Genomic DNA, 12239 nt, shown 5'->3' with positions numbered 1-12239 from the left:
TTTTAAGAAACTGTTTTATCTTTCTTTTAATTAAGATATAATTAACATATAACACTATATTCCTTTCAGGTGCACGACACAATGATTCAATAAAGGTACATACTGCCAAATGATTACCACAGTACGTCCAGTTGACATTCATCACCACATATAGTTACAGATTTATATATACTTATATGAAGAAATATACATCTTTTGTAAATACCCAAGTAATAATGAATGTGAATATAATTTCTTTTGCCTATTTTTCAAAGTTAAAAATGAAGAATGTATCATATACTTCTTTAGTGAAGCATATCTGGTCTATATGAAAGCACAGACTAGCAAATATAGGTGTAGATACAGTCCTTCAGTTATTATATATTTACAAAGCTGTTATGTAACAACATAGTTATAGCAGTGTGGTCTCTCTCCCCCTTCCCTTCACAGCAGAGCTGATTGAGAAAATGAGACTGTGCAGACTAGTTCTGTTTCCACTTCTCCACTTCCCATCCTGACCCTTTGTCCTCTTGACATCGACTTTCACCTCAATGGAAACTCTGTCCCAGCAAAGAGTCACCAAAGGTCCTCTCATTCCACCTGCCTCTGCAGCCCTGATCTGCCTCCACTCCCTCAGCTGTCAGCACCACTAACCATGCCCTTCCCTTCAAAACCCCTCCTCCCTTGGCTCTTGAAAACACTCCTGATTCTCCTCTCCTCAAGGCCACCCACTTCGCAGGATCCTTTGCTGGCTTTCCTTTCCTTCACCTATCTCTTATATTTAATGGTTTTCTGGGATTCTTCGCTGTGCCGTCTCCTAACTTTTCACCCTCTTGCCTGCTCACAATGCTTATATGCCTCCTCTATCTGGATGCTCCCCATCTCACCATTTCTTTATTTTGCTTATAGCTCTCTTTTGAAGAGATGGCCATCCAATGGTGATTTGTTTCTGGATGTCTCACTAGTCCTTCAACAACATGAACCGAGTACCTATTCAGTCTCCCTTCCCTGTCCTGGATACTGAACAGGTCTGTCAGCGGCTCTCCTTGTCTTCGGAACTACACTAATCTAATAAAGCATCCTCCACAGACATGTGGGAGGGATCTTTCCAAACCTCACATCTAATCATGTCACCTAAAGGTTTTCAAATTCCACTACCAGAGGAATGAGCACGGTGCACACAGCTGTTTCACGCGTGTGTCTCACTTCTCTCTCCATCTGTTTTCTTCTGGCCACAGTCTTTCCCCTCCACACCAACAGCAAATTCTAGTCTTAGCCAGACTGAACGTCTTAACTGCTCCATGAAAACAGTGTTATGTCAAGCCTCCCACTTACATGTCCTTCTCCAGGACTGACTCTTTCCATCCAGGGAATAACTATACACCTTTCAAGGCTCAGTTTAATAACTGCCTCTTTTATGAAGCCTCTGAAGTAAAAGTTAACCATTCCCTTCACTGAACCCACCTTAACCTGGACAGACCTGCAGGTCCCTTAGGACTCATATCTTATTTGTGATTTGCAACGCCTTAAACACAGAAGCTTATTCTTATTAAATACTTGAAAAGAAAAGACCTGAATCTCCAGAGGTGGATAATGTGGCTAAAAGTTATTTTAATTCATTATTATATTAATAACACACTTTACTGGAATATATGATCTATCTTGATGCAGAAGTCCACTGGCAAAGGCTTACTCTCCCATCTTCTAAAAATAACATTATTTATTAGATTTATTTAATATTCCAACAGTAGTTTAAGAGCTCTTTCTTTCCCAGTTAGAAAAAAATGTGATTTGATAGGCTTGGGAATAGCATCTATCAAAGGCCAAAGAATTTTTTTGTCTGTAGCTTTCCATTTGGAATGATCTGTTTATGATGTAGGCCTTCATTAAATTCCTGTGTTTTTTTAAATTTTTAAGTAAGTAAGTTATTTATTTACTTACTTATTTATTTATTTAGAAGGGAGGAGGGGCAGAAAGAGAGGGGAAGAGAGAGAGAATCCCAAGTAGGCTCAGTACTGTTTGCACACAGCCCAACACTGGGTTTAAACTCACAGACCATGAGATCATGACCTAAGCCAAAACCAAGAGTCAGATGCTTAGCCAACTGAACCACCCAGGTGTCCCTTAAATGTTCCTTCCTAAGGAACCCATCCTCCAAATTCTCAAAATTCCAGCACCACGTGGACAGTCTTCACCAGGACCAGCCCTGTGGCTTTTCACTTGTTAGACTAGATGTTGGTTTTGCTAGAACCTCAGTAAATGTTTTTCATGAGAGTTAACATTTTAAATCATTTTTTTAATTTTTATTTACAGGGAACATAAAGTTGCAACCCAATGGAATCTGGACAGTAGAAAACTCAATCTTAAATAAACTTAAGTATATTCTGTCACTATACAATATTCCCAAATTTTCCTCTCTTATTGAAAAAAAGTAGTTGGCAGATGCTGACATAATATCCAAGAGGACCTTTACACACAGGCTGCCATGGTCATGCTAAACTACCCCCTTCTTTAAGAATAAAAAGAAGTGTGAATCTCCCTCTATGAGACCCAGAAGAGTAACAACCTTTCAGGATATCTCTTTAGAAAAAAAATTTTTTTTAAAGCTTATTCACAACAAAATGTTATCTAAAGATTTCTACTCTCTGTGAACTTGTTCTATGAAATCAGAAACCAGATGAAGCAGATCCACTGAGCCCCTTTACATAAGTAAAAATCAACTAGATGCTACATTAGACGGGCTTTACCTAGGTTAAGGAACTATCAGAATATCCCATTCAATCTTCAGAGCAATCATGTGGATTAAATATTTATATTTTGATTTTGTAAATGAGAAAACTAAAGATCAGAGAAATGGAGCAACTTGTCTAAGATCAGTAAGTAAATTGCAAAATCAGAGAGTCAAACTTCAGAGCATTTTGTTTAAGGATGTACATTTTTCAATACATCATACAGTTTCTGAACCTTAAGAGAAACTGACCCAAATGCAAAATCTAGGTCTTTCTACCAAAATTCCTCTTTGCATCTTTGCTCAGTAGCATGTTCTCAGTCAGTTTCCTCTAACCTCATATCCAGTTGGGTACTGTTCACCATCCATTAAATGTAATTCCAGACTCCCAACAGCATTAATAATTGCCACACTACATATTTTCTCAGGGTCCTTTCCTCATCGGCATCCTAGTCTTCAAATTCATCCTTATTTTACTCTCTACAAAGGCAGACACGAATCATCAGTTTTCTACTTTAGTGTCCATGAGCTATATTTAATTTCTATAAATACATTTTCTAATTGGACATACAACTAGCATAATGAAGCAAAACATTCACTGCCAAGAGTCATAAAGATCTGGATTCAAATCCTAGCTTGGATCAACTGATGAATGGATAAAGAAGTTGTGGTTTATATATACAATGGAATACTATGTGGCAATGAGAAAGAGTGAAATATGGCCCTTTGTAGCAACGTGGATGGAACTGGAGAGTGTGATGCTAAGTGAAATAAGCCATACAGAGAAACACAGATACCATATGTTTTCACTCTTATGTGGATCCTGAGAAACTTAACAGAAGACCATGGGTGGGGGGAAGGGGAAAATAAAAAGTTAGAGAGGGAGGGAGGCAAACCATAAGAGACTCTTAAAAACTGAGAATAAACTGAGGGTTGGTGGAGGGTGGGAGCAAGGGGAAAGTGGGTGATGGGCATGGAGGAGAGCACCTGTTGGGATGAGCACTGGGTGTTGTATGGAAATCAATTTGACAATAAATTTCATGTTAAAAAAAAATCCTGGCTTGGAACTTGTTAGCTCAAAAACTTCTCAAGTTCCATGTATTCATTAAGCCTCTGTTTCTTCATGTAAGAAAGAATTTTACTATTCACCTACTGGGATATTTTGAGTACTAAACAATGTTTATGAAGATGCTAACATAGTACTTGGTCAAGGTAAACACTCAATAACAAGCAAGTATTGGTAACATTATTCCTATTAGTATAATTAAATTTAAAATATGATGTGCAAATTTGTGAATAGTGAAGAACAGTTGGCAGAGGGCCCTGGATATAAATGTAGCTAAAACTGTAACTTAAAAAAAACAAAACAAAACAAAAAAAAAACCTTTTTGCATTTATATCTCTTTTTCTATTTTTTTCCAAGATTTTATTTTTAAGTAATCTCTGTACCCAAAATGGGGCTCAAACTTACAACCCCGAGATCAAGAGTCTTGTGTTCTATCGACTGAGCCAGCCAGGTGCCCCTGCATTTAGATCTTAAACTACTTCTGAGAAAATAGCATGGTGGTAGGGCTTCCTGTTCATTCTCTGATAGACTAAAATCATAAAAATCTCCCTCCCCCATCATTTTTTATTTTGATATTGACTATTCTGACCTGATGCTGGCAGATTTTGCTTTCAAGTCATTCCATCTTTGGTTCATATCATCTAGTCGATGTTGAAGCATTGTAGCCTCTTCAGAATTTCCCAAAGCTTTTACCATCTTCTGCCTGTTTCCATCAATGCTTTTAAATATGTCATTATGTGCATCAATTTCTGCCTGGATGTCCTAAAGAGAAAAGAGCAAAGAGATAATGCAAATGTTAGGTATTAGCATCAACAGTCCCTTACGGTTGCTATACAGAACTTTATTTTTTTATATTCAGCAGATGAGTTATTTTTAAGCAAAAGTTAAATTCACTTTAAATGATAATAACAAATTCAAGTGTTTCCACAATTCTTACACTGAAAACAATAGCCTTTAAATCTTCAATATATTGATCTCCCCAGTTCTTAAAAACACAATGTATTATAATCTAAATTTCATGTACCAGTTTGTTACAAGTTGGTATTTCAGATTCATAAGAAATTTTTGAAATTTTATATAATTATTATCACCAAATCACTGAACACTACCTAATACCCAGATTCTCTTTCCCCTTTATACACAGGCAAAAATGTCCTCAAAATATGATGTTTTACATAGATATTACATAAGTTTACCTATTTTTCTCTCATTTAGACAAACTTAATAGTTTGTCCTTCCAACTTAATAGTTTATTTCTAAAATTTTAAATGAATATTTTCATTAAAACGTTTATTCCCATTAAGAAATAAAAATGGCAAAATAGTATTTCTGTTAAACAGAAAATTATTTTTCTCAGTTTCAGTATAAAGTAAATAAGAATGATTATAAATCAGTAATAAAATCAGTAATAAAAACTGGTTCAGACTTTGAAAAAGCATTTTCACAATCTGTATAAAAAGCCTTAAAATTGTTGAAATTACCTATCCTAGGAAGATTTATGTATAAACACATTTACAATGCTAATTATTTTTAAAGTAAAACAGTGGAAACTATCATAATACATTAATAGTATATAATATTAAGTTGAAAAATAAAGGATACAAAACTATATTATGATGTTAATTTAATTTTAAAAGTAGGTGTTTAAATTAGCATATGTTTTTGTACATCATTGCACACACATACATCAAAAAACTGTAAGAAACATCAAAATAGTATAATCTCTGTACAAGAAACTTAAATGTGATTTTGGTTTTTTCTTTACACTTCTGAGTTTCCATTTTTTTTTTTTTTTTTTACAAAAACAGGGTTTCTTCCGGTAATTAGATAAATATAATAAATTTAAAATTTAAAATACACAGTGTAAGATCACCTGGGTGGTACAGTCAGTTAAGCGTCCAACTCTTGATTTCAGCCCAGGTCATGATCTCACAGTTTGTGGGATCGAGCCCCACAACAGGCTCTGTACTGATAGCACAGAACCTGCTTGAGATTGTCTCTCCCCACGCTCCCTGCCCCTCCCCCACTCACACGTGCATGCATTCTCTCAGAATAAATAAACATTAAAAAAATAAATACACAGGTCTTTATCAATTTTAATACTCTCCACTATAAAGCTGTCAACACAATTATCTGTATTCATTTGGCAATCATCTTTTCTTCCTGAATAAAATGAAAGCAAGCTAGTTGTACCTAACTCTAGTGTGACAGCCACTCCCATCCAACGAATGAGTGTGGACTTAAAAACAGAAAAACAAGACCCTGAGGGGGCCATGAAGGTGTCCAGTGAGTCTCCATGGCATTAGCTGGTAATGATTATTAAGGCAACTTACTACAGAAATTAAAAAATTATTTCAGGTCATGAATCTGAATTAGTAAAAGGAGAATAAATTCTTAAATTCCATGGTTTTATTACCTTTCTCATCTTCAGTTTTCCTTTATAGGCCTCACTCTTAAGTTTTCCAATTCCAAATGAATATGATGAAAAATTAAATAGAAATTCGTTGAATACTCAGAATGCTTTCACTAATTTAGAACTCACTCCTGATTAGCAATCCATCAAGAACCAACACTTAGAGGTTGGGATCTAAAAGATTGTTTTTTAAACGTCTACAGATCTAGACTAACCAGAAGGACACGTGGAAAGGCCTTTTGCACCTCAGTACTCTAATAAGCATGGTAGGAAGTTATCATTTCTACATGAAGGGCAGAAATGATGTATTATAATTTCTGAGATTTGTGGTGTCTAACATGACATTAATAGGGTCAGATATGAGGAGGGGGAAAGATGAACACAGAGTTTGATGGACAGCTTCTGCAAAACGTATGGTCCAAATTTGCAAGCCTGTTGGTCTCTGGGGTTATCTTACCCTAGTGACAAAGCCAAATCAGGTTCACCTGCAAAGCGTGATCTGGGTACGCCCAGAATTGGGGCTCACTACCAAACAAAAACTCGGACATTGTTGGCTCTTGGACATTTCACGAGCACCTCTATTCCACAGAGTGCAGAGTAGACACCAACAGGGGACCAGGGGACGGAGCCAGATATGGATTCAAGGTGCTCAGGTTGGACAACATCATGCACGTAAAATGGCAATCTCATTATAATTTCAGTCTGGAATGCTTCAAAGAGAAATTCTCGGTGAAACAAGTAAAAGGTAAGGCAAGTTCTATTGAAAGGTTCTTTGGTGTCAACTTCTGAACCTAGTCCTTATCCTTTAGGATGTAACTGTTTTACTTTTGTGTCCTGAAATGCATTTCAAGACATCGAAAGAGATATATTAAAAGATCATGCTCTATATATGCATGATAGTCATCTTTCTCAAGAAGCCAAACGACACAGTGAGCAAGGCATCTCTTTGCTCTCTATGGCCAAAGTGAATCTGGACTCAAATTTGCTGGATCAGTTCCTAAAAACTACTGTCAGTGGACTAGACCTACACACAAATCACAAGGAAAACCACAAGGAAACTTCAAACCACTACTTCCTAAAGTAGCCTGATATATTTGCTTCCTTTCATAGCCAAGAGAAGTAGGAAGACAGAAGTGCATTAAGATCCACATACAGTTTTATTAATTCTTTTAACTTTAAATTTTTTTAACATTTATTTATTTTTGGGAGACAGAGAGAGGCAGAGCATGAGCAGGGGAGTGGGAGAGAGAGAGACACACACACAGAATCTGAAGCAGGATCCAGGCTCTGAGCTGTTTGTTAGCACAGAGCTCGACGCGGGGCTCGAACTTACAAACTGCAAGACCATGCCGTGAGCCAAAGTAGGACGCTCAACCGACTGAGCCACCCAGGTGCCCCAAGTTTTTTTTTTAAGTTTCACAAAAGTATTCAACAAAATCAGCAAATCTGCATACCAAGAACACAAAGCACCTTTGGCTCCTCGTATCCAACCAGGTGATGCCTTTTCCAACCCAGCCACAAAGACAAATGGAGTAAAACAGAACTCCTTCACTGGCCAACGACTGCAGGTATTTTCATCAAGTCCTGGTTAAGAGCACTACCAGTCATCATATATTCATGTTGGAATGCAACTTTCAGTATGTGAAAAACCCTTCCACACCTGAGCCTCCACAAAAGTTAGGAAGAAAATCAACAACCAGAAAGCAAAGAAAATGAGCACACATTATTTTGTTTTACTGACATTTGGTGGTATATTTATCTGGCCAAATATATTAAAAGCTCCTAAAATCATAAAAATCACCTTACTATTTCTTCTGTATTCTTCGCAGTCTGTTACACAGCATTAGCCTAACTTAAAATAGACACAGCTAGGTAGACAGACAAATGTATAAATGCATGAATGAAAGCATTAAGTTCACCTTAATTGACTGGCAGATTAGCTACTATAATACCAAGGAAACTCATATAATCAACAGTTGGAAGGGAGTGCAGTAATCATTTTGTTTAATCTCTTCATTTAAAATATTTAACACGGGAACTAAAATTATTTAGAGGCTTGTACTGCAAAGCCCTGCCTATTCTTTCACTGGAAATTTAGAATTACCTGCAGTTAATGCATCATGTTCCTTCATAGATGATTGTGCAATGATGCACTGGCTTTAAAATCAAGATGCCAGCACGGGAGGCTGTTAGATCATGACCCTAATGTAGCACCAAATGCTAAAATAAATTGAAATTCCATGAAGGAGGTTTTACTCTCACTGCACAGCTGGGGGACAAGCCATTCTGAACATTAAGCAGCACAAAATAGTTATTGATAATTAGTTATGGGAAGGTAATCCATGTAGAAGCACAAAGCAATGTTCTTCCAGGCATTTAACATAAGCTGGTCATGTGCACAGAGAGGCCAAAAGCAAAGTTTTCAAGCAGCTGAACTCACATTTAAAAACAAGACAGAACAGATCTTTAAGGATTCCCTTGAAACATACTTTCTAACAACGTAAGCATAATGTACAAAGTTAGGAAACCAGGGGTTAGACTAAGATGACAACATAGGAAAACATCATCAAAAGCATAGGATGCACACACACTGTCAGCACAGCTTTCCAGAAGATGACAACAAAGTTCAGAGAAATTCACCAATTAGTTTCTTGTACGCAACACCCACTACCCAGGTCAAAATTAACCTCCTAAGTAAAGGAAAATGTTTATTTAGTTGCTAATTTAATAACTGATATTTTCATACCAATTTTGCCCTTACCTGGACATTTCTCTAATTATCTAACCCACAGAGATATTATATGACAACACTTATCACTGTATGTCACATACATTTTACTTCTTTATAATGTTCTATAATCCAGTAGTGGCTATAACCATGTCAGCAAAACAGTTTCTTTAGATTTTAATAAACAGAACTGCTTGAACCCTCTGATAGGAAACAGAGATTAAGAATATAGTGCCCCCAGAAAGTCTTCAGCAACTGAATTGGTGTTAGAATAGATTCATCCTCTTCAGACCTTGTTGATATAATTTTGGTTTATTTTCATATGGCATATTTACCTAACCCTACATGGCCACAGCAATGTTTTCTCTGAAGGAGTCATGACCCCTTTCCTGAAGGTGAAGGAGTGAGGTCAGCAACGATCTCCCTACCATATCCCAAGTCTCAGGCTAAATCAACAAGGTTAAGCATTAGGGGAAAAGAAATCCACTGTTCCTTTCAAAAACAAGACTGGAATTCAGAGACAGTTTGGGATTGATTAACAGGAACTCAGTGGGATTGTTGTTGCCACAGCTTTAGGATTTGAAATGAGGAATCATGACTTTTTTTTTAACAAGTCAGATATCACCAAGAAATAATATAACAACCAAAAAATATCATCAAATTTACATACATGATATGTAAATATGCTTTGAGGCTTTTGTGAAGCTTCTGGGATAGTAATTGAAATTAATTATTCAACTAATTATTATGATTAATTTCATTAAATTATTCACTGAATTATTTATAGACTACATTTGCTTTCAACAACAAATCTCATAGATTTTAATCACTCTATTAATAATTATGGAATCACATTTGACAGACAATAGAAAGTAGTATTGCCTGGTCTATAGCAGCATTTATAAAGAAATCAATGCCAGTAATGTTCTTATCCCATTATCTATGATTATAAATATGTTAGAACGGAGTAGGAAAAAAGCTGAATAACTTAGTGGAACAAGCCCACAATCAACTGCCCTTCCAAGAGAATTTGAGCAAGTCATTTGCAACAATAAAGAATCAATAAACAATATACATTGTAAATTCAAACAGAGGAAACACTGCAAGAATCAAAATACCTTTCATAACCCAAAGGTGTTCCAAATCCTTGAATCTATACCAGGTTGTTACTGAAACATATTAAAGTCCTGGTGAATTAAAATACAATGGCCTTCCTCCTGGAGTACACAGTTTTGATCGACAATACGAACATAAGGTTCTTAGGAGCAGCTGTGAAATGTTTCACGTGGCCAAATTACTGCCCCACCTTAATTCCCCAAGTCAGCTGGTATAATCAAAATTGAACAGGTTTGAAAACCTAAAGATTATTGCATGTTAAATGTTTAAAACTATAATCCTGGAGCACCCAAGTCCTCACCTCCTGATCTGTCCTATGGCCCAGAAACCTCTCAATTTCTTCCCCCCATACACATTTCCCTACATTAACTTCAAACCCATCTTTTAAGTCCCAGTTTAAATATAATTTCTCCAGAAAAGACTTCTCTGCCCCTGGAGTAGACTAGGCCTACCTGTTACTCTCATAGCTATCTCCATTTGCCGCATCACACACTGTAGTGAACACTTTCTGTGTTTAAGGTTTGATTTTCCTCCCACTAGGCCATAAGCTCAAGGAGGGCATGTCTAACCTATTCTCCACTCCATCCATGAACTCAGCCCAGTGCCTGGTACGTACCACACACTTAATAACTATTTACTAACTGTGGAACACATGACTAGACCTTGAAAGTGGAAGTTTGCTGTGTCTTCAAGAACACATTTGTTTTACAACTAAACATTGTGGTAGCACCTGGGTGGCTCAGTCGGTAAGTGCCCGACTGCAGCTCAGGTCATGATCTCAGAGTTCCTGGGTTCGAGACTCGTGTTGGGCTCTGCGCTGACAGCTTGGAGCCTGCTTGGGGCTGCTCCTTCATCACTTGGTTAGATGACAAGGTCCTGCTTTCTGGCAGGCATATCCTTCCACAAGGTCATCCTCCCTTGGAAAGAAGTTCCAGTCTCCACCTCCTCTTAAGGACCACTATGGGGTACACATGGTTTCCATCGGCTGGGATCTCCGGATCCTTCGTGAGCTGTCGCCTTGAGGGAACAACAGAGAATACCTCCTGCCTTCTGGATTCCCAGGGATGCTCTGCATTGCCTTTTCTGGTTCTAGGAGATTAGGAATGAGTACAAAGTGCCAAGTGTAATCTGCCTGTCCTGCCTATGCTAGAAAATCAATCCTGGCATCACCCATTTTGGGACTAGATAACCATATTACAGAACTCAATCATGTGCCAAACACTTGTGTATGAACAGATACACAATATAAATCAAAAAACCACTGAATTTCTCTAAAACTCAAAAACATCAACCAGAATACCCCCTTTCAATTTCACAAACTGACTGCTGCCTTGAAGTTACAGGAAAGGTCTGCAGTCATTTGGAAATTTCAATTATCTGATCAGTCTACAAGTTTTCGGATTAACCATCATTGAAAGACCCACCACATCGCATCTTTGGACCCTAGGGTTCTTAAAGCCTGAAAGAGCTTCAGGAGCATAGCAAAGTTACCTTTTTCTATGACAACCTAAACCGCAGACTGAAGCATTTCAACTACTGACATGAGAAGCGTGACATCACCACCGAGGTACATATCCTCTCAAGAAGCAGATCCCTAAAACCGAGAAGAAGACAGGACTGGGGGAATGGAGAGTAAAAGAACTATAGAAAGACTGTTATTCTTGTATCGTGTGGCTTTTGCATTACAGCAGTAGGCCTTGATCATTCCCTAAAAATGGCATCATTGCTTTCCGAGCTGGGGGAAGGTAGGTAGTTGTACTTGAGAGGTGTGAGGTAGTGGTACCTTTCCAAAACACCCATTTTCCTGGCAACGAGTCAACACAGCACAGGCTATATATGAGACAGCTTTTGTGAAAATACACAAAGGATTTTTTTTAAATACTTGACTTGGAGAAAAATATACTCACGCATGGCAACTTCCTACAAACGAAATATGGCAAAGAGATTAACTCTCACGTTGGTTTTCATAAAAGCGTTTAACCCAAAAATAAACATATCCGGAGAACTTCAGATTGTGAATGGCGGCAGGATTGTTTCTTTGAATTTGCCTTTGTCTCAAAAAAAAAAAAAAAATCCCAAATCAAGGCTTTGATAGGAATAAGCCAGCAGACTTCTTTTACTGTCAACTCAGCTACTAAAATAAGAATAAGAACTAGGCAGATAATAAGGTTTGGGAATTAAAAGAGGAAATATACTAATATAACCAGAA

General features: G+C 37.3%; 1 protein-coding gene across 5 annotated transcripts in view; it reads right to left on the bottom strand.

Annotated features, from left to right (window-relative positions):
* The window catches only part of UTRN (utrophin), a 481942-nt gene that overhangs the window by 155105 nt on the left and 314598 nt on the right, over positions 1 to 12239 (bottom strand). For all 5 annotated transcript variants that reach the window (XM_047859243.1, XM_047859241.1, XM_047859244.1 and 2 more), the window contains one exon: positions 4363 to 4535. In XM_047859243.1, the coding sequence (XP_047715199.1) occupies positions 4363 to 4535 (173 nt within the window). The remainder of the gene's footprint in view (positions 1 to 4362; positions 4536 to 12239) is intronic.

Source organism: Prionailurus viverrinus, chromosome B2, assembly GCF_022837055.1.
Source record: "Prionailurus viverrinus isolate Anna chromosome B2, UM_Priviv_1.0, whole genome shotgun sequence".
Taxonomy (NCBI): Eukaryota; Metazoa; Chordata; class Mammalia; order Carnivora; family Felidae; genus Prionailurus; species Prionailurus viverrinus.
This window is presented reverse-complemented; position numbering and strand designations above follow the sequence as displayed.